Raw genomic sequence first — 24072 nt, forward strand, 5'->3', positions numbered from 1 at the left:
TTTTTGCCACCATAACACGGTTGTCGGTGGAAGGTGGGCGATAGTGGGCAGGCCGCATTCTGGTGAGAAAGCAGGAAAGGAAGGGAGTACCTCCTTTTGGGGGGTGGTGGTTGCTCTGTGTGCATTGAGAGCACCCCCCCCCCAAGATAGTATTTCCCCCGGCCCCCCCCACTTTGTGCCTCCCGTGGTCGACAAAACACAAATCTCATCTCTCGATTCCTTCCCAGCCGAAAGTCCTAGAAAGTCCCAGACTTCCCTGAGTCCAGTATCCATGCTGTCTTCTTTATGGGACAGCAACATCCACTGCTGAGTTCTGGCACCGCTGGGAATGGGAGAGCTATTGGCCATTTTGAGTGGCCAGAGGCTCTCGTAGGAAGGCTGCTGAGGGGCCGGGTGCCTGAGCTTGTTACGGTTGCCATAGCAGATTATTGTGGGTGGGGGCATGCATTGGCATGGAGGGTCCTTGGGAATATGACAGGGCGTGGGGGTAGGTGGGGGAGAACTGCATGAGTTGACATGGATGGTCAATGGAGGGCATGGGGGTGGGTGGGAGTGGGGAGGGGGCATGAATTGGTATGGAGGAGTCATTGCATTGGGTGGGGGATGGTGAAGGGGTGTGAGGGATGGGGGCTATAGGGTCCAACAGCTACTAAAACAACTGGAATGAAGTGTCAGAGAAACAAGGCAGGCAAAATGCAAAATCTCTTAAAAAAATTACCTTGGAACTAGTTCTCCTGCATGTGGGTCAACTGAGCTATTTGGACCATTGGGAATTGTAGTGTGTTGTTTAAGTGTCGTTGAATCTTTTAAGAAATATTTAAAATACATTTTTCAAGAGAATATTGAAGTTCCAAAATCTCAGTATTTCTCAATAATATCATCTCTCCACAGGGAGCTGCCTTGATTGGTCTCTTTCCATTTATGTTGTGCTGCATCAACCAGATGACGTTAGCCAAAGCGGGTGTGGTGCTGAGACTGGTGTCTCTTGTTTTGCTGGCCTTCTCCACGCATACCTGGATGGTGTTTCTCAGTAAGTGAACATTCCAACGCTGGAGTCTGAAATCAAGGTGTGCTGTATGGTCATGTCAACACTTCAACTCATTTGTGTCAAATTCCTCCATCCTGATATTGTGCGAGCTGTTAACTGGGGGGCATAGCCTCAAAATAAGGGGAAGTAGATTTAGGACTGAGTTGAGGAGGAACTCCTTCACACAAAGGGTTGTGAATCTGTGGAATTCCCTGCCCAGTGAAGCAGTTGAGGCTAACTCATTGAATGTTTTTAAGGCAAGGATAGATACATTTTTGAACAGTAAAGGAATTAAGGGTTATGGTGAGCGGGCGGGTAAGTGGAGCTGAGTCCACAAAAAGGTCAGCCATGATCTTATTGAATGGCGGAGCAGGCTCGAGGGGCCAGATGGCCTACTCCTGCTCCTAGTTCTTATGTTTTCATGCATTATCGCTGGACTATTAATCCAGAAACTCAGCGAATGTTCTGGGGACTCGGGTTCGAATCAGATGGTGGAATTTGAATTCGATAAAAAATATCTGGGATTAAGAATGTTCTGATGACGCACGAAACTGTTGTCGTTTGTCGGAAAAACCCACCTGATTCACTAATGTCCTTTACGGAAGGAAATCTGCCGCCATGACCTGGTCTGGCCTATATGTGACAACAGAGTCACAGCAATGCGGTTGATTCTCAACTGCCCTCTGAAATGGCCGAGCAAGTCACTCGGCTTCAAGGGCAACTAGGGATGGACAATAATTGCTGGCCAGCCAGCGACGTCTATGTCCCACGAATAAATAACATTTTTAAAAAATTGTAAGGATTCTTTGATGATATATACCCTACTGCAGATAACCCATTTGCAGAAATTGATGTAGAAATCTTGAAATGCAGCGATCGCAAATTTTACCTATCCCGACATGTCAAATTGTTTTTATTTAATTCTACGTGATTCCTTTATTCTTTGGTGTGTGGGATACGCGGGTATTTAAACATATTGCCATTGTGAGAATGGGTAACAACTGACACTTACAAGGCCAGTTACCTATTTAATTTGGATGATCCATTTGATGATCCACTGAATGTTACTGGCCATCCTCCCCTTGATTTTGGAAGTGCATAAATGGAAGATGTTCCATTATTCATTTAACGTCTGCGAACCTTCACCCTAATGAGCAAGCAGCATTTTGATGGATTCAGTGGCTGAAGGCTTTGGCAATGGTGAAGGAATAGACAATGGGGAATAGTTAGAAAGCCAGCTGATTCCACGTCTATGTGGAAAATCTTTACTTTAAAGCCTAATTTGACACAGTAAATTTAAAATCAGACAGGTTTTGACTAAATGCGTATTGAAGTGGTGTATAAGAACATAAGAACATAAGAAATAGGAGCAGGAGTAGGCCATCTAGCCCCTCGAGCCTGCCCCGCCATTCAATAAGATCATGGCTGATCTGACGTGGATCAGTACCACTTACCCGCCTGATCCCCATAACCCTTAATACCCTTACCGATCAGGAATCCATCCATCCGCGCTTTAAACATATTCAGCGAGGTAGCCTCCACCACCTCAGTGGGCAGAGAATTCCAGAGATTCACCACCCTCTGGGAGAAGAAGTTCCTCCTCAACTCTGTCTTAAACCGACCCCCCTTTATTTTGAGGCTGTGTCCTCTAGTTTTAACTTCCTTACTAAGTGGAAAGAATCTCTCCGCCTCCACCCTATCCAGCCCCCGCATTATCTTATAAGTCTCCATAAGATCCCCCCTCATCCTTCTAAACTCCAACGAGTACAAACCCAATCTCCTCAGCCTCTCCTCATAATCCAAACCCCTCATCTCCGGTATCAACCTGGTGAACCTTCTCTGCACTCCCTCCAATGCCAATATATCCTTCCTCATATAAGGGGACCAATACTGCACACAGTATTCCAGCTGCGGCCTCACCAATGCCCTGTACAGGTGCATCAAGACATCCCTGCTTTTATATTCTATCCCCCTCGCAATATAGGCCAACATCCCATTTGCCTTCTTGATCACCTGTTGTACCTGCAGACTGGGCTTTTGCGTCTCATGCACAAGGACCCCCAGGTCCCTTTGCACGGTAGCATGTTTTAATTTGTTTCCATTGAGATAGTAATCCCATTTGTTATTATTTCCTCCAAAGTGTATAACCTGGCATTTCTCAACGTTATACTCCATTTGCCATATCCTCGCCCATTCACTCAGCCTGTCCAAATCTCTCTGCAGATCTTCTCCGTCCTCCACACGATTCACTTTTCCACTTATCTTTGTGTCGTCTGCAAACTTCGTTACCCTACACTCCGTCCCCTCCTCCAGATCATCTATATAAATGGTAAACAGTTGCGGCCCGAGTACCGATCCCTGCGGCACGCCACTAGTTACCTTCCTCCAAACGGAAAAACACCCATTTATTCCGACTCTTTGCTTCCTGTCGGATAGCCAGTCCCCAATCCACTTTAACACACTACCCCCAACTCCGTGTGCCCTAATCTTCTTCAGCAGCCTTTTATGGGGCACCTTATCAAACGCCTTTTGGAAATCCAAAAACACCGCATCCACCGGTTCTCCTCCATCAACCGCCCTAGTCACATCTTCATAAAAATCCAACATGTTCGTCAAGCACGACTTTCCCCTCATGAATCCATGCTGCGTCTGATTGATCGAACCATTTCTATCCAGATGCCCTGCTATCTCCTCTTTAATAATGGATTCCAGCATTTTCCCTACTACAGACGTTAAGCTGACCGGCCTATAGTTACCCGCCTTTTGTCTCCTTCCTTTTTTAAACAGCGGCGTAACATTAGCCGTTTTCCAATCAACCGGCACTACCCCAGAATGCAACGAGTTTTGATAAATAATCACTAACGCATCCACTATGACCTCTGACATTTCTTTCAATACCCTGGGATGCATTCCATCCGGACCCGGGGACTTGTCCACCTTCAGTCCCATTAGTCTACCCCGCACTGCCTCTCTGGTAACATTAATTGTATTAAGTATTTCTCCTGCTGCCAACCCTCTATCGTTAATATTTGGCAAACTATTTGTGTCCTCCACCGTGAAGACCGACACAAAAAACTTATTTAAAGACTCAGCCATATCCTCATTTCCCACTATTAACTCCCCCCTCTCGTCCTCCAAGGGTCCAACATTCACTCTAGCCACTCTATTCCTTTTTATATATTTATAAAAACTTTTACTATCATTTTTTATATTAATTGCTAGCCTAGCTTCATAGTCTATCCTTCCTTTCTTTATCGCTTTCTTAGTCTCTCTTTGTTGTTTCTTAAATTTTTCCCAATCACTTGTTTCTCCACTATTTTTGGCCACTCTGTACGCAGCTGTTTTTATTTTAATACTCTCCTTTATTTCCTTCGTTATCCACGGCTGGTTCTCCCTTTTCTTACAATCCTTGTTTTTTGCTGGAATATATTTTTGCTGAGAACTGAAAAGGATCTCCTTAAAAATCCTCCACTGTTCCTCAGCTATCCTACCTGCCAGCCTGCTCTCCCAGTCTACCTTAGCCAATTCATCCCTCATCCTATCATATTTCCCTCTGTTCAAACAGAGGACACTGGTTTGAGACCAAACTTTCTCCTCTTCCATCTGAATCAGAAATTCGACCATATTGTGGTCACTAGACCCAAGAGGGTCCTTCACAATAAGATCCTTAATTCTACCTACCTCGTTACACAATACCAGATCCAAAATAGCTCGTTCCCTTGTCGGTTCCGTAACATGCTGTTCAAGGAAACTATCCCGACAGCATTCTAAGAACTCTTCCTCCATTCCACCCTTACCGACTTGAGTCTGCCAGTCAATGTGCATGTTGAAGTCCCCCATGATTATTGCCGTTCCGTTTTTACACGCATCCCTTATCTGCTTGTTTACAGCCCTCCCTACCTCAACATTATTATTTGGGGGCCTATATACCACACCTACTAGTGTCTTTCTCCCTCTACTATTCCTCATCTCTACCCATAACGATTCCACGTTTTGTTCCTCAGAGCCTATGTCATCCCTCAGTACTACCCTGATATTATCTCTTATTAATAGCGCGACCCCACCACCTTTTCCTTCCTGTCTATTCTTCCTAAACGCCTGATACCCCTGGATATTCATCTCCCAGTCCTGGTCACCTTTCAGCCACGTTTCTGTAATGGCCACTAGATCGTACCCACTTGTGCTGATTTGCACCATCAACTCATTCACCTTGTTCCGAATGCTTCGTGCATTCAGGCAAAGTGTCCTTATTCCAGCTTTTATCTGGACCCGTTTTGATGAGTCGCGAACACCCTCTCCCTCTACTCCCTTATCTAAATTACCGCCTTCATTCACTTGCACCCTCTCCTCTACCATTAATTTTGTAATTCCCCTTACCCCTGCATCCTCCCCCCCATCAATTAGTTCCTTGATCCTAGTCAACTCTTCTAGCTCCCCTCCCCCCAACCTATCTAGTTTAAATTCTCCCCAGTAGCCTTAGCCAACCTACCGGCCAGGATATTGGTCCCCGTGTGATTCAAGTTCCACCCGTCTTTTGTATACAGATCACCTCTGCCCCTAAAGAGGTCCCAATGGTCCAGGAACCTGAATCCCTGCCCCCTGCACCAGTCCCTCAGCCACACATTCATCCTCCACCTCACTCCATTCCTGCCCTCACCTTCCCGTGGCACAGGCAGTAATCCTGAGATTACTACCTTTGCTTTCCTCTTTCTCAGCTGTCTCCCTAATTCCCTGTACTCCCTTTTCATGACCCCTTCTCCCTTCCTACCCACATCAGCGGTACCAATATGTACCGCTACCTCAGGCTCCTCTCCCTCCCACCTCAGGATTTCCGGGACGCGACTAGCGACATCCTGGATCCCGGCCCCAGGGAGGCAGACCACCATGCGAGAATCCCGCCTGCCTCCGCAGAAACGCCTGTCTGTCCCCTTCACCATCGAGTCCCCGATTAATACCGCCTTCCTCCTCTTTTCCTTAGCCCTCTGAGTTACAGGGCTGGACTCCACTGCGGAGACACGGCCACTGCTGCTTCCCCCAGGCGGGCTGTCCCCCCCAGCAGTACTCAAGCAGGAGTACTTGTTGTGCAGGGGCAAATCCACCGGGGTGCTCTCAACCACCCTAGCCTTACCCTTCCTGGCCGTCACCCACTTGGCCTCCTCCCGTGGCCCTGGTGTGACCACCTGATGATAGCTCTTGTCTATCACCTCCTCATTCTCCCTCATCAGCCTAAGATCCTCGAGCTGTAGTTCCAGCTCCCTAACACGGTCCCTCAGGAGCCGCAGCTCGACACACCCCTCACAGATGTGGATGTCCGGGAGGCCAGATGCAGTTATAAATCTTGGAATTTCCTTTTGTAAATTCCCTCTGTACAATGAAAAATGGGCATTGAGCATGAGAAATATTAACGTCTTTGTCGTCTCACTAATAAGTTGGCTTTGTTTGTCTGTTTCGGTAAGTCAAACCTGGGGTGTGAAGTAATTTCTTAAAAGGATTAGCCTTGTATAGTAGTTTCTCCTGCTAAAGAGATATCCTGTCATGTAAAAAAAAAAGTGGGATAGTTTTAAAGTTTCTTTATTAGTATCACAAGTAGGCTTACATTATCACTGCAATGAAGTTACTGTGAAAATCCCCTAGTCGCCACACTCCGGCGCACTGAGGGAGAATTTAGCATGGCCCAATGCACCTAACCAGCACGTCTTTCGGACTGTGGGAGGAAACCGGAGCACCCGGAGGAAACCCACGCAGACACGGGGAGAACCTGCAGACTCCGCACAGACAGTGACCCAAGTCGGGCATCGAACCCGGGTCCCCGGCGCTGTGAGGCAGCAGTGCTAACCACTGTGCCACCGTGCCGCCCACCGTGCTTTGGCATAACGTCCAGTGGAATGGGCTGCTGCTGAGCAACGTGCATCAGTTGTGAGATTGTAAAACGCAGCAGCCTGAAGCGAGCAAAGATTTTCATTAAGAAGAAACAGATTGCAGGCAAGCACCTGTGAAGGCCCGCAGTGACTTGAGCCCCGTTGCAACTAATAAATGACCTGTTCAGACCATCTGAGAAATGAAAAATGGTTTGATAATTAAAAAATCAGCGATGGACTTAATGGCTATGGGAAGACTTAAGGGAGATGGTTTCCAATTTCATTACCGACAAGTGATCTTAAGTGAACCTATTATCTATTTAATCCTGTTTCATTATTTAATATTAATTCTGATACCTCTGAACATGCATTTGAGTGTCAGCTTAACCACTGAATAATGAGCAAGAGAGTGGACAGAGAGACACAACTATTCTTCTCCCTGAAGATTAAAGGGTGGACATAATGAAAATGTCAGTCTCATAATTGATACTGAGGGATGGAATGCGCTAAGCTTTTTTTCTGAGATGTTACATTTAGAGATGCTGTTAGTGATAGGCATTGCCAAGGAAGGTTGGACACTTGGGCAGTAAGAAAAATTCATCACCATGGACTCCTATTCCTCCTGCTACGCCGTAATCTATGCTGGAAAGTAGACATCAGAAGGGGATGAGTCCAGGCTACGATAGCTCCATAGGCCATGCTCACTGGAAGTAGCCTGGGACAGAAAGTGGGAGGCGATGGCCCAGTTATGTTACCGCGAGACTATTAATCCAGAGACTCAGCGAATGTCCTGGGGACCCGGGTTCGAATCCCGCCATGGCAGTTGGTGGAATTCGAATTCAATAAAAGAAATCTGGAATTAAGAATTTACTGATGACCATGAAACCATTGTCGATTGTCGGAAGAACCCATCTGGTTCACTAATGTCCTTCAGGGAAGGAAATCTGCCATCCTTACCTGGTCTGGCCTACATGTGACTCCAGATCCACAGCAATGTGGTTCAGTCTTAGCTGCGCTCTGAACAAGGGCAACCCGGGATGTCCCATGGATGAATAAAAAGACACTAAGCATGTGTAGCATGGACATTTCAAACTGAAAGAGTACTAGAGGGGCTGTGGCTGAGAATGGCAGTAATTCCAAAGAGTAAGAACTGTTTAAGCTAGATTACCGAGATTTTCCCAGGAAGGAAGTTAAAACTAGAGGACACAGCCTCAAAATAAAGGGGGGTCGGTTTAAGACAGAGTTGAGGAGGAACTTCTTCTCCCAGAGGGTGGTGAATCTCTGGAATTCTCTGCCCACTGAGGTGGTGGAGGCTACCTCGCTGAATATGTTTAAAGCGCGGATGGATGGATTCCTGAGCGGTAAGGGAATTAAGGGTTATGGGGATCAGGCGGGTAAGTGGTACTGATCCACGTCAGATCAGCCATGATCTTATTGAATGGCGGGGCAGGCTCGAGGGGCTAGATGGCCTACTCCTGCTCCTATTTCTTATGTTCTTATGTTCTTAAGGTATGATATTACTGATGCTCCCCTGGACTGTCTCGACATGTTTCTGAAATCTCAGTAAAGGAGAAGACTAACTCACTAATTATTACTGCTGTAGAGAGCTTACTGTTTAAATTCAGATTGCCTGCAAGTTGGGCGGCACAGTGGTTAGCACTACTGCCTCACAATGCCAGGGACCCAGGTTCGATTCCTGGCTTGGGTCACTGTCTGTATGGAGTTTGCACATTCACCCCGTGCCTGTGTGGGTTTCCTCCTGCAGTCCAAAGATGTGTGGGTTAGGTGGATTGGCCAAGCTAAATTGCCCCTTAGTGTCAGAGGGGTTAGTTGGGTAAATGCAAGGGGTTATGGGGATAGGGTCTGGGTGGGATTGTGGTCGGTGCAGACTTGATGGGCCGAATGGCCTCCTTCTGCACTGTCGGGATTCTATGATTCTATGAAAATATGGCCTGCCGTACACAGATTCCGATCAGATGGCGGCAAGGTAGCACAGTGGTTAGCACTGCTGCTTCACAGCTCCAGGGACCTGGGTTCGATTCCCGGCTTGGGTCACTGTCTGTGTGGAGTTTGCACATTCTCCTCATGTCTGCGCGGGTTTCCTCCGGGTGCTCCGGTTTCCTCCCACAGTCCAAAGGTGTGCGGGTTAGGTTAATTGGCCATGCTAAAATTGCCCCTTAGTGTCCCGGGATGCGTAGGTTAGAGGGATTAGCGGGTAAATATGTAGGGATATGGGGATAGGGCCTGGGTGGGAATGTGGTCGGTGCAGACTCGATGGGCCGAATGGCCTCTTTCTGCACTGTAGGGTTTCTATGATTTCTATGATGAGGGAGAATGAAGGAAGTGAGAACTGGGGGCTTTGTGATCAACCAAGCATCGTCTTCAATCCATTGAGAGGTGAATCAGATCTGATAGGTCAGTACAGTTAGCTCCCGCCTCAATGCTATTTTTCTCCAGATTGTTCTCCTATTTATTCATTTATTTTATCCCTGAAGCTGATACTTCATTCCCAGGTCCACTTTTGAAAGCCGGAGCGAGCCTTTCATTGCGGTTCTAGTGCTGCTATTCCCAGTGAGCATCAACAATGTATTGGCCTGTGGTGACATTGGCATCCAGATTGATCACCTTTTCCAATGACCACTTTCCGCCACAGGTTCCTGTTTAGCAAAAAGAATGGGAATCCATGGTCATTGGATCTTTCTACTTCCCTTGCTGTGGTTTCCCATTATCATTCTAATTGAAACCAGCTAACACAGCACGGCGTTGGAGCTAAACTAGAGAGTCCCCAGGTTTGTATGGTTCCCTATCACGCCAGTGCAACTGGAATTGTGTTTTGCCTCCCTGCCCAAAGCTGGTTTTGAACAGGCACTGCAGGTTGGTTTGTTTTGATTTGATTTATTGTTGTCACGTGTTGGGATACAATGAAAGGTATTGTTTCTTGCGCACTGTACAGACAGAGCATACCGTTCATAGGGTGCATGGGGAGAAGGAAAGGAGAGGATGCAGAATATAGTGTTGCAGTCACAGATAGGGTATAGAGAGGGGTCAACTTAATATATGGTACGTCCCTTCAAAAGTCTGATGGCAGCAGGGAAGAAGTAGTTCTTGAGTCGGTTGTCATGTGTTTTCAGCCTTTTGTACATTTTCCACACGGAGGAAGGTGGAAGAGAGTATGTCCGGGCTGTGTGGGGTCCTGGATTATGCTGACTGCTTTTCCGAGGCAGCGGGAAGTATAGATGGAGTCAGTGGATGGGAGGCTGGTTTGTGTGATGGACTGGGTTACGTTCACGACCCTTTGTAGTTTCTTGCGGTCTTGGACAGTGCAGGAGCCGTACCAAGCTGTGATGTAGCTGTGCTGACTTATTCCCCAGTACTGCCTATATGAAAAAAATCACAACAGGCACATGGAAGGGATAGAAAGGTGGGTTAGGGGTGAAGACAATCGAGGAAAAGTTGGAAATGGTGCTGGAGTGATGCAATGCTGGTGCTTCTGGAAGGTAAGATGAATGAATATGAAGCGCAGGAATTATCAATTACCCTTACAGCTGCACATTTTATTTCAAGATACCTACAGGAGGTCTCTTGCATGGGAATCGCATCTTAAGCTGTTTTTAGCCCACTGGATCTTAAAATGTTTCTCCACAACAAATGGAAAACAAGTATTTTTTTCTTCTTTTCCTTCTCTCCTTTTGCAGTGTCTCTTATTATTATGTGCTCACTCTCTGAATTCATTTCTCTTGATTTAAAAAATGCCTCCACAGTGTTCTGAGAGGCCAGCGATTTTTTTTTTTAAACTTTCACTGGACTCGAGCTGTTTAATTTGCAAACGATTGTTTGCACAGACTCTGGTATCATTGCAGGCAAGCTCAGTACCTAACTCGGCTGTGGGAATCTGCGTTTGAATCAGAGTTGTTGTTTCCCCGTTGTGCAATTGGAATATGAAGCGGTATTAAATCTATTTATCACAATTTTTTTTTTCAAATAGTATTTTTTTTTTGAGTAGGAGGAAAGATAAATTGCAGAGAAACTAATGGATGCCTTGTGTTAACTGGGAATCCTTAAATAAACGCGGCCTGTGATAAATCTCACAGTTATTCCTGTTTAATTTACTCTTTAAAGTAATAATTTAGTTCCCCAGCCAACATTCATTTCTAAAACTACTTGTTTTTGTATTTTGGATTGATTCTGGATTCTTACATTTCGCAGTTTTGATATGAGTTAACTGTTCCAAAAAACAATTACTCACATTTAACAGTTGATTGTGGTGCTGTTTCTTTTTTTAAAAAAAACAACTAATATTTATGTAAAATAAACGCAAAATACTGCGGAAGCTGGAATCTGAAAGAGAACCAGATAAATGCTGGAAAATCTCAGCAGCATCTGTGGAGAGAGAATAGACATGATGTGGAGACGCCAACGTTGGACTGGGCTTGGACTGAGAGAGAATAGAGCCAGCGTTTCGAGTCTAGATGACCCTTCGTCAGAGCTGAGAGGAAGGAGAGTCAGCAGAGATTGATACTATGAGGGTAGGGAGCGGTGGTAGAATTGGACAAAGGGAATGCAAAATTTAATGTAATATTTATGTGGCCTCCTTAACACGATAAAATGTCCCAAGTTGCTTCACAGGAGCATGATCACACAGAACAGCATAAGATATTGGGGCGGCACGATGGCACAGTGGTTAGCACTGCTGACTCACAGCGCCAGGGACCCGGGTTCGATTCCCGGCTTGGGTCACTGTCTGTGTGGAGTCTGCACGTTCTCCCCGTGTCTGCGTGGGTTTCCTCCGGGTGCTCCGGTTTCCTCCCTCTGTCCAAAAGATGTGCAGGCTAGGTGCATTGGCCATGCTAAATTCTCCCTCAGTGTAACCCGAACAGGTGCCGGACTGTGGCAACTAGGGGATTTTCACAGTAACTCCATTGCAGTGTTAATGTAAGCCTACTTGTGACTAATAAACAAAATAAAATTAAAATTGGGTCAGATGATCAAAGAGTTGGGCCTTAAGTGTCTGAAACAAGGAAGGAGGCAGAGAGGTTTAGGGAGGGAAACTCGGGGATGCTCAAGTGGCCCAGATTAAGAGGAGCGCAGACATTGCAGAGACCTGGAGGAGACTGCAAAGATGGGGGTGGGAGACAGGGCCAGAATTTGAAACCAGTGATGAGAATTTTAACAAGACATTGTTTAATCTGAATCCAATGTAGTTCGACAAGGACAGGGATGAAATATGAATGGGATTTGATTGGACCGAGTTAGGACATGGCCAGCAGAGGTTCGGGACAATCTCAAGCTTAAGGAGGGCAGTAATTTAGTTAGGAAGCCTCCAGGCTGGGCAGCAGTGGAACCTTGCATGTCTGACCTCCAAGGTAGAATTTTAGTTTTGTGCAACATGGGCCGCCCCATGAAGTCACCATCCCGTACCACAGTATCATATTTATTCATTTTATTCATTTATTTGCATCACAAGTAGGCTTAAATTAACATTGCAATGAAGTCATTGTGAAAATCTCCTAGTCGCCACACTCCGACGCCTGTTCGGGTTACACTGAGGGAGAATTTAGCATGGCCAATGCAAACTAGCCAACAAGTCTTTTGGATTGTGGGAGGAAACCCATGCAGACACGGGGAGAACATGCAGACTCTGCGCAGACAGTGACCCAAGCCGGGAATCGAACCTGGGTCCCTGGGGCGCTGTGAGGCAGCAGTGCTAACCACTGTGCCACCGTGCCCCCAAATTGCTGGGCAAAATTTACATTTATCGTGCTCCACTCTTCCCCTCACCACTCCCCTAAAGGGCACAGTTAATAGCCCATAACTTTTGATAAGGGGAATCTACCTTACTTTAATGCTTGCTGAAGTGCCAGCGCAGAATATTTGCAGCACAGTTGGCTCTGAATCAAAAGCTTGTGCGTTCAAGCCTGCTGCCTGTGACATCGATTAACACTTCATTGCAGTGCTGAGGGAGTGCTGTGGTACCAGAAGTGCTATTATGTAGATGAAAGTTTAAACCCAGCTGATGGCTTATGGTGGAAAGAAAAAATTCCACTTTTTCGAGGAACAACAAGGAATTGTGATGGTCCTGGTCAGTATTTGTCCCCTAACACCTGAAGGTCTTTGCTTTCTATAAGCGAAAATTGATAACACTATGCATAAATGCTCTTAATATTCTCTCTCCCCCACCCCCCCAGACTATGGATTTTGAGGCAAATGGATTTATAGTCCCTGAGTTCATGTCTCACTCCATTTTATTTAATTTTGGGAAGACGTTCCCTGACACCTCTTGTGGTTATTTAGTCTTCGTTGTTTCCCTTGATATGATGAGATCTCTCCAAGTATGAAGGTGCCGTGAACCACATGCGCGAGGACACGTGACTAAAAGCTTGGTAAAAGGTGAAGCAGTGAAAATCGGGGATGTGCAGGAAGCCGAAATGGAGGAAGGTTTTTAATTTTAATTTTGGTTTGATTTATTATTGTCACATGTATTAACATACTGTGAAAAGTATTGTTTCTCGTGCACTATACAGACAAAGCATACCGTTCATAGAGAAGGAAAGGAGAGAGTGCAGAATGTGGTGTTACAGTCATAGCCAGGGTGTAGAGAAAGATCAACTTAATATCACGTAGGTCCATTCGAAAGTCTGACAGCAGCAGGGAAGGAGCTGTTCTTAAGTCGGTTGATACGTGTCCTCAAACTTTGGTATCTTTTTCCCGACGGAAGAAGGTGGAAGGGAGAATGTCCGGGGTGCGTGGGGGTCTTTAATTATGCTGGCTGCTTTGCCGAGGCAGCGGGGAGTGTAGACAGAGTCAATGGATGGGAGGCTGGTTTGCGTGATGGATTGGGCTACATTCACGACCTTTTGTAGTTTCTTGCGGTCTTGGGCAGAGCAGGAGCCACACCAAGCTGATACAACCAGAAAGAATGCTTTGTATGGTGCGTCTGTAGGAGTTGCAATTGCTTGCATTAGCATTGCATAGTTCTACAGACCTCTTGCACGTGTTTCAGATCCTTGTGCCAAGATGGCTTGATGTTGAAACCGGAGGTTGACATTGAACCTTTGTCGTGAATAAACCCAATCTACTTCCTGTGTAATGCTGCTCCCTCTCACTAATGTTCTGGATGGCGGGCTGTGAGATATGTTGGAATCTTATTAAGAATGTCTTCCGGTTATGTTATTATAACAACATTTACTGGAAGTCTGTTGGCATGGGCAAAATTTACTTTGAACTCGGTGAGCAATGAATATTCAGGAAAGGCAGACTTGCAGATACTTGATAATGTGTGATACATGGAAAGTTCACTTTGAAGATATTTTGGCACAGACTGAGAACAAAGTTAGAAAACACCGAGGTTAGACAGGGGCCATGAATAATTTTCTTTTGTAACCAATAAAATGCTTTATGGATTCTTCAGAGGTAGACGGTCAAATATGTGCTATGGTGCAGATGGTTACAAGTGGATTCCGAGGAAAAAAGGAGGGAGTGTGTTTGAAAAACTAATTATGGTATGACAGCAATAGGTTCATAGATTAAGCCTATTCATGTGCTATGAAGTAAAATTGATGTAGCATCACCAGGAATTCTTGGCTTGTAAACTATAAAAATTCTGCATCATGTAGCCAAACTATTTGTCCCTCTAGTTTGTTGCAGACACTTGAATCTTCGTGCAGGAACTTGTGTTTAATGAGCTGAAAATTCTTGATGATAATCCAACATTACTTTAGAGAGGATGAACAATTTACCCGTTATTAGTCATTCAAAGCAATTACTTTCCAGTGTTTAACAACTGGATGAGCGAGACGTAAGCTTAAAATTTGTTGGGAAGTATTTGGATCTTTGACTTTACAAATGTCGTTACAGTCAGACTCAGTGTTACACATCATCCACAATGGCAGCTCTTGTACCTATTCTGTTCAGCAGTATTTTTTTATTGTCTGATGTCTAGTTCACTATTAAGGGCATGATATTGGGTGATTATATTGTAGCTCTCTTGTTATTGTTGGTAACTATTATTGCGCACAGGCTCTCGCATGAGTCCTCTTGCCTTCACTCTAGTGACACACTAATTGTGAACTCACTTTAGTTCGCATTGAAAATGTGAATAAACAGAATACTGCTTTCACTAAAGCGTTCAATTTTTCTTTGTGCCATAAAATAATAAAATATATAACTGTTACAGACCAAGCATATCAGCTGTCTTTAGTTATTCAACACCTAATTACATGGGTAAGATGGGTACAGAGGGATATAGGCCAAATGCGGTCAATTGGAGCTTAGTGGTAAATACTGGGCGGCATGGACAAGTTGGGCCGAAGGGCCTGTTTATCTCTATGACTCTAATTAGCTCTGTTAAGAGACATGCGCATTCATACCTGATGCCTCAATCACCTAGGCTGATTGGAGAGTGAGAGATCTTTGGGTAGAATTTTCCATTCCAGGACAAAATCCTGTGGCAGGAGCAGGAATGGGGAATGTTTCCCACCCTGAAGGCCAGTGGGAATTTGCGCCGAATCTCGTGCTGCTGGCCTATTGATTAAGCAGTCGGATGTTTCGGGTGACGGAGCGGGTTGGATGGTGCATGGCCCAAAGTCATATCTGGGTGCCATATTGAAAAGGCATCAGCTGGAAGATCTACCTCCTGGAACCTCCTGTAGAGAGAATATCCATGTCGTGGGTACTGCACTCACCCACTGCTGCGCCTGCTATAATAGGGTCCACGGTCCCTGGAGGCCTCCATCTTCCAATTTCCATGAGCTGCCCCAGGCCTCCTTCCTGTTGAATCCCGAGATGTCCACGCCAGTTTGCTAGGGACGTGTACCAGGGTGATTTCCTGTTTGTGACGTGGATGATTGTACGGTGCAAGGAGGGGGACCATTCCAGTTGGGCCTTCAGCTGCATCCCATTAATGGGACGCAAAGCAGTTTCACATTGGTTCTGGCGGGAACGGTGACCCACCATGACGGGTGGGAACACATGTTCTCTCTGGTGTGAAATGACAGACGGAAACTGATCCTTCAGCTTCCGCCGCATTGCCTAGCAACCCCTCCCCCCCTCCAACCCCCCCCACCTCCACGCCTGCCATTAAACCCACAGTGAAGGGGACTGGAAAATTCCGCCCTTTGACATATTCCAGTTGTGTGCCCTTCAGGGAGGTGTGAAAAAGCAACAAGAGTGCCCTCACACCTTAAATTCTAGTTGCTGAGGTTTGGCTTGTTGATCTGCAGGGTAAAGTTGTTATTATGAATGGAAAGCGCACGGGTAAGTGTTAACAATTGGGCGGAATATACCAGCCATCACCCAGTGATGGTGGCTGGATGTCCGTTGTGTTCCGTGGGCGCGCTGCAGATACAGAACCTTTGCCATTCTTTTTCCTCATGGCCCCACAGGCTAGTTCTAATCACACTAATGTTTTTTGGAACCTCTTCAGCTGTAAGGTCATGTTTATCTCTGGTCGGTGGTTTATATAGATCAGTGAGGCTGCCCCCAGATTCAGGAGGTGGGAAGACCCTGGGAAAAATTGGCAGTGGGGCAGAAATGGAGTGGTAAACATAGCAATCTGCCCCAGATAGGGATGGTGTGAAAATCTTTCCGGGTATGTCTCTCAGTTAAGCATCCCACTCGCCATAATAAATGAACATTATGCTCTGATAAAGGCAGCTGATATCATAAGCTCTTAATCACCTTCTGATGTGCCATGCAGAAGCCAACAATCTGTGGTGGCTGGTTTGTCTGGTCTCATAGAATCCTATGAATCATAAAATCCCTACAGTGCAGAAGGAGGCCGTTCGGCCCATTGAGTCTGCGCTGACAACAATCCCACCCAGGCCCTATCCTCATAATCCTACATATTTACCCCGCTAATCCCTCTAACCTATGCACCCCTCATAATCCTACGTATTTACCCCACATGGGTAAACCTATGCACCCCGGGACACTACGGGGCAATTTAGCATGGCCAATCCACCTAACCCGCACATCTTTGGACTATGGGAGCACCTGGAGCACCTGGAGGAAACCCATGCAGGCACGGACAGAACGTGCAAACTCCACATAGACAATAACCCAAGCTGGGAATCGTACCCAGGTCCCTGGAGCTGTAAGAACATAAGAACACAAGAACTAGGAGCAAGAGTAGGCTATCTGGCCCCTCGAGCATACTCCACCATTCAATAAGATCATGGCTGATCTTTTTGTGGACTCAGCTCCACTTACCCGCCCGCTCACCATAACCCTTAATTCCTTTACTGTTCAAAAATTTATCTATTCTTGCCTTAAAAACTTTCAATGAGGTAGCCTCAACTGCTTCGCTGGGCAGGGAATTCCACAGATTCACAACCCTTTGTGTGAAGAAGTTCCTCCTCAACTCAGTCCTAAATCTGCTTCCCCTTATTTTGAGGCAGCAGTGCTAACCACTGTGCCACTGTGCCTCCTGCCCATAGTAGGCGCTGTACTGATCAATGATCCAGACAGCGGGCTTGTCTCTGGAGGTTAACTCTGTGAACGGTATGTTTACAGTATGTATTTGGTATGTTTTTAATATGTTTTTGACACAAAGGCAAGTAAGATATGACGGGGGGCGAGCCCATTACCTTCATGCCCACCCCCAAGCTCGCCCCATAAGACGGTGTAATCAACAGCCCACTCGCCACATGTAAGTAAATAATTAAGGGTTAAATAATTAATGCTTTCGTTGACCATAATATATTATGCTGCCCATGCTGTAACACAGTTGGTGTAGGCAGGCAGGTGAGAGTGTGCAGTGAGGTGGGAGTGCGCAGTCTGCCTTAGAAAAATGTTTTTAAAAGAGCAGGAATGAAGGGGGTCACTATCTTTGGGAAAGGGAGGTGCCCGTTGGGGGAAATCCACCCGTAGATAGTAACGCCCTTCCTTGCTTCCCCACCTGCACTGCAAAACACATAACCCCACCCCCTCCCCCTCCATAAGGTGCCCGGTCCATCCTTGTCTGATACCCCTGATTTACCTGAGTCCAAGATCCATTGGGTCCCTCATTGTGGACCACTCTGACACCGAGGGCCGGACCTTCCCTCAATGCCGGGCAAAGTCCTGCACTTGCCTCACTGTTGCCACCCCATGCCGTATTATTGTTACGAGGCTGACTTTTGAAGTGACAGTCTTCTTAGTCAGGAGTGAGGGAGGTGGTGGCGAGCCGTACGCTTGACGTGAAATGCAACCTCGGGATTTATTTATCAGGATTTGAGTACACAATCCATGTATATGCTTCAGTGCAACTGAGGAAGTGCGCCTTTTGAGTAAAATATTCAACTGAAGGCCTTTTTTGTCCTTTCACATAAACAATCCCATGGCACGATTCAAAGGGGCAGGGGAAATTTCCTCAATGTCTTAGTCAATATTTATCTCTTCGCCAATATCAACAAAACAAATTACATTTCAAAAAATACTTGGTGGGCTGTAAAATGGTTTGAGATATCCTGAAGTCAAAAAGACAAAGGGTGGAATTTTCCCGTTCCGTCTGCCACGGGAATCGTAGCGGGCGGGACACGGACCTTGCAAAGGTCCGCCGACCTCGGGCGGGATTTTCCAGCCTTGGGCTGAGCGAGGCCGGAAAACCCTGGCTAAAAAGTCAAAAAGTGTCTGCCTCAATTTATAAGAGTATATTTTTCTTTCTTTCTCAGTGGACCCTTGCGACTCCTCTCACTCGTACCCGCCTGCATAAGTCTAAATAAAATTTATTTATGTAAGCTAATTAAGAAAAGAACATTAATCACACCCTTCAAATATTAATCTTTCAGGTGCTGTAATGAATAGTCTTTCTGGGTTCACTGGAGCTGTGCTTCAATCTGTGGCATCCGGTATTGTGGAACGAAATGAACAAGGTCAATACTTGTGGGTTTGCTTGAGAAATAATTAAATTTAATGATTTTGTTGTAATTCAGTTTGACTTGCATTCATTATAAATGGTTTAAAACATGAAATTAATCTCACTTTAATATTAAAACACTAAAGCTTTCACGAGCAGTCAATATTTTGTGTATAAATCTTACAAAGTAACTCCGGCAGAGACATGGACGGGTCCTTCCCTGTTGAGCTTGCTTTTCAAGAAATGATGCTGCAGCCACATTCACAACTGTTACCAGGACTACACAAAAGGGTATATGAATAAAAATCAGTTGAGTAGGTAGGTCTTATACTTTGACACCCCTTAAGTAGAAAACCAGCCATTTTCTAAGTAGGTTGAGTGAAGGCCCGAAATGCTTTGGCAGCCGTTTTCTTTTCTTCTGCAGACTAATCGAACTGCATCAATCAAGCTGGAAACAAACTTCTGTTTCTACTGAAATTGGCTTGTAAAATTATCTTCTGTTTACACAAGGTTTTTTTTCTCCCTCTCCCATGTTATTTATTGTGCCTTGCCTCAACTTCTCCCTGTATTTTGGCACATACGCTGTGCCCTCAGTCATCTCGTCATTTACAACGCATCATTTACCACTCAACTATCCATCTGTTTGAATTGCCACTGCTAGTACCGAAATAAAAGGCTACTTTATCGCAGGGAAGCAGACGAACCTTTGACACCTGTGCATCAATGATGAACCAATTCCTGCACTTGTGCCAAAATTTTAATATTCAATCATTGTTACAGGCCCTTGTCTCCTGCTCTTATGAATCCTAAGTTTTGACTCTGCACCCGTGCCCGTAGAAGCTAAAAGATAGTGATATTTCAGCTGCTATTGTGTTCCCTTGCTATTGAATACCAGTCCTGTGACTGAAGATTTGATATTTCATGTCCTTGTGTCCTTTTTCAATTATTGACAGGTGCGATGTTTTCCTGCATGGCTTCTATAGAAACAATCTGCGTTATAATTGGGGCAACTGTATTTGGTGCACTCTATCCTCAAACACTCACATCGCTGCCTGGATTTAGCTTCATTGTGATGGCAGGCTTCCAAGTGATTCTATTGATCCTTATACAGTAAGTAGCCAGTTATTTTCATGAGCTCCCCATGCGTTTGTCTGTGTGATATATAATGTATGTGAATAACTCTTCCTGTTGAAATAATGGATAACAAAGTGGATAGAGACAGCTTCTTCAATAGAATCATAGAATGATTACAGCAGAGTAAGAGGCCGTTTGGCCCATCATACCAATTCCGGCCCTGTGAAGGAGCAATTCATCTAGTGTTACTCCCCTGCCTCTTACCCATAACCCTGCGTCTCTGTCCTTTTAAAATAATGATCCAAATTCCTTTGTGAAGGCTTCAATTGAGTTTTCCTCCACCACAGTCTCAGGCAGTGCTCTTCGGTCCTAATCGCCTGCTGCAGGAAGAGGTTTTTCCCATGTCAGCATTGCTTCTTTTGCTAATTACCTTAAATCTATGTACCCCGATTCTTGATCCTTCCACCAATGAGAACAGTTTCTCCTCTCTTGCCCAGACTGCACATGATTTCGAATACCTTGATACCCTCTGTTCTTCAAGGAAAACGGTCCCAACCGAAGTTCCTCCTTCCTGGAACCATTCTCGTGAATCTTTTCTGCAACCTCTCCACTGACCTCCTCAAGTGTACTGGCCAAAACTGGACACATTGTTAGTTCCCGAACGAACTTTGTGAGATTTGTCACCAATGATCTGTCTTTTACAAATACACACTGGCTGTTCTTATTTAAATTAGATTTTTCTAAGCAAATAACCTTATTCCCCATTATAGCCTGTGTAGATTCTTGCACCCCGGACATATTCTCTTCAACCTTCTTCCATCGGGAAAAAGATACAAAATTTGAGGTCACGTACCAACCGACTCAAGAACAGCTTCTTCCCTGCTGCTGTCAGACTTTTGAATGGAATCTATCACACATTATCACACTCTCACACAGGGGCGGCACGGTGGCACAGTGGTTAGCACTGCTGCCTCACAGTGCCAGGGACCTGGGTTCAATCCCGTCCTCGGGTCACAGTCTGTGTGGAGTTTGTACATTCTCCCCGTCTCTGCGTGTCTTTCCTCCGGGTTCTCCGGTTTCCTTCCACACTCCAAATATGTGCGGGTGAGGTGGATTGGCCATGCTAAATTGACCCTAGTGTCAGGGGGATTTGCAGGGTAAATATGTGGGGTTATGGGAATAGGGCCTGGGTGGGATTGTGGTCGGTGCAGACTCGATTGGCCGAATGGCCTCCTTCTGCACTGTAGGGATTCTATGATTAAGCTAATCTTTCTATGATTAAGCTAACCCTAGCTATGACTGTAACATAGCATAGGTCTGCACCCTATCTTTTCCTTCTCCCCTATGTACTCTATAAACGGTATGCTTTTTCTGTATAACATGCAAGAAACAATAATTTTCACTGTATCCCAATACATGTGACAATAATAAATCAAATCAAATGATTTTAGCCTGAAATAGTTCTGAAGACCAGAAAACCACATCTAGCTACTCTAGACTCAGCCATTCTAGTTCAGCTCTATTTCATTCTCTTCTGCTCAATAACTCCATTATCTCCTGCAAAAACAAAGACAAATTTCTGTTTTACTTGCATTCTCCATGCAAGGTTTTCTTTCTCTCTCTAAGCTGACCCTCTCTATTTTAATATTTTACAAGCCTTGTTCTGTGCTTAAGTTTAAGTTTATTGATTAGTGTCACCAGTAGGCTTACATTAGCACTGCAATGAAGTTACTGTGAAAAATCCCAAGTCGCCACACTCCTGGCGCCTGTTCGGGTTGCACTGAGGGAGAATTTAGCACGGCCCAATGCACTTAACCAGCCCGTCGTTCAGACTGTGGGAGGAAACCGGAGCGCCCGGAGGAAACCCATGCAGACACGGGGAGAACGTGCAAACTCCACACAGACAGTGACCCAAGCTCGGAATCGAATCTGGGTCCCTGGCACTGTGAGGCAGCAGCGCTAACCACTGTGCCACCGGGCTACCTTGTGTTTGTACGTTCTCTCACTATTTTCCAGTTAAGCTCCCTGTGGTTCATTTTCCTTCTTGCTCTCTTTCCAATTCTAATCTTTTTTTTTTTTGCCTCGTCACTACATTGTCTATACTCTGCTTTGTTCTAATTTGTATTCATGAATCTTAGATTTGTCACGTACTTATTTTCATCTGTGTGTCGATGGACTCTCTTTGCTGCCTCATCTCCAACTTGGGAGTTTCCTGTTGCTTGATAACTGTCTGATCTGCCAGGTTTTTGTTTCTGACTTAACTAGGGCTAGATCCCTTTTTATCTAACACAAAAAAATGTATTTTATTTTTAGTCAAGTCTCTTTTCTGCATTAATTTTTCATCTTTCTGCCTTTTTTGCATTGAATCTAACAATGTTATGATCACTTTTTTCTTGGATAATCCCTTAAGTTAAGATCAGTAATAGAATATGATGAAGGAGTAATATAGTAGCTTGTCTTTTACCTTAGAATCATAGAATCCCGACAAGCAGAAGGAGGCCATTCGGCCCATCGAGTCTGCACCGACCACAATCCCACCCAGGCCCTATTTCCGTAACCCTACATAATTACCCTGCTAATCCCCCCTGATGCTAGGGTCAGTTTAGCATGGCCAATCAACCTAACCCGCACATCTTTGGACTGTGGGAGGAAACCGGAGCACCCGGAGGAAACCCACGCAGACACAGGGAGAATATGCAAACTCCACCACAGATAGTGACCTGAGATTAGAATTGAACCCGGGTCCCTGGCACTGTGAGGCAGCAGTGCTGACCACTGTGCCACCATGCTGCCCTACCTTCAGCAACTTTATTCTACATACATCTCAGCTGAGTTACAAACACCTTATGGTTCCCTTACCCCAATTGTTACATATGTGTTTATTGATACTCTTGGTGTTTGAGCCAATGTTCATCATCTGTCTTTATTAAGGCAATTAGCTTAATAATGTAATGGCCAAAGCAAACACTTGCTGATACACTGACACCTATTAAGCTGATCTTTCTCTTCACCCTACCTTAGCTGTAACACTATATTCTGTACGCTGTCCTTTTCCTTTTTGCCCATGCACTTCATGAGCGGTATGTTTTGTCTGTACAGTGCGCACGAAAAAATACTTTTCACTGTATCCCAGTACATGTGACAATAAAACCAAATCAATCAACCTTACACTGACATCACCTCCTTGCCTCCGTTTTCCCCTCAAACTCCAACCGCCACTGCTTCCTTGCTTGTATAACTAAAAACATACAGATCGACCAATCAGACTTGGATACATTGCAGAAACCTTGGCCGGGATGTTCCAGTCACATCCGCAAATCATCGAGGGCGGGTTGGAAATTGACTTCTGGTGGGAATTCACGGGACTGGAAAATCCCGACCCTTCCTCTCCATTTGCATAGGATGGAATTTTACAGGCAGGAGTCTTGCTCACCGGTTTTAAAGTTCGGGATGACACCCCCCAACCCCACCCTCTACCACCCCCCACCCCCCACCACCACCCCCTCTGCCCCCAAACCCACCCCAGCCCACCAGCACCACTTGACCAAGAATCCCCAAGTCAATTTTACAGTCATTAGATCATGAATTTTGCCCAGGACAAGTCTTCTACTGCCATTTGGGAAGAAGTCTGGTCCCAGCAGTGCAACAGCATCCAGCTCCCGATGTTTGTGGCTGGAGCCAGACACTCCAGTTGAGCGGGAGTCTTCACTGGGGCCAGTCCAGCAACTCCTGGTGAGGGGTATTTGTTGCCCGTGATTGGCAGGGCTGGAAGTCCCTTACTTGGCCACTGGTAGGAGACCAGTCGTGAGGGAAAACCCTCCTTCAGTGTTCACCAATTGGCACTTAAGGACCTTATTTACCCCAAGTGCTTGCAGGTTGCCTAATGCTTCCCTTGCTGCTTTTTAAGCTTAAAGTTTATTTACCAGTGTCACATGTAGGCTTCCATTAACACTGTATTGAAGTTACTGTGAAAGTCCCCTAGTTGCCACACTCCGGCGCCTGTTCGGGTACACTGAGGGAGAATTTGGCATGGCCAATGCACCTAACCAGCACGTTCTTTGGACTGGTAAAGTACCAGCAGAGATGGATAGGTGACTGGAACTGTGCCCCCACCATGTTGCCTGATTTTATGCCACCCCCACTTTCCTCCCTCCCCACTCCCACCCCACCTGCAAGTTCACTTCCATTATTCTGTCATTTTTTTCTATTACAGCCTTCCTTTTGGATAGGTGGTCACCCATTATTCTGGCCCATGTTAACTTTACTACTGTTATCCCTCT

At 45.6% G+C, this 24072-nt stretch overlaps 1 protein-coding gene across 1 annotated transcript in view; it reads left to right on the forward strand.

The window, feature by feature from the left end:
- LOC144504789 (proton-coupled folate transporter) overlaps nt 1-24072 on the forward strand; it is a 93518-nt gene that overhangs the window by 40017 nt on the left and 29429 nt on the right. Inside the window, exons 4-6 of the mRNA XM_078230530.1 lie at nt 892-1030; nt 18651-18734; nt 19672-19828. Of these exons, the coding sequence (XP_078086656.1) occupies nt 892-1030; nt 18651-18734; nt 19672-19828 (380 nt within the window). The remainder of the gene's footprint in view (nt 1-891; nt 1031-18650; nt 18735-19671; nt 19829-24072) is intronic.

The sequence above is a fragment of the Mustelus asterias genome, chromosome 15, assembly GCF_964213995.1.
Source record: "Mustelus asterias chromosome 15, sMusAst1.hap1.1, whole genome shotgun sequence".
Taxonomy (NCBI): domain Eukaryota; kingdom Metazoa; phylum Chordata; class Chondrichthyes; order Carcharhiniformes; family Triakidae; genus Mustelus; species Mustelus asterias.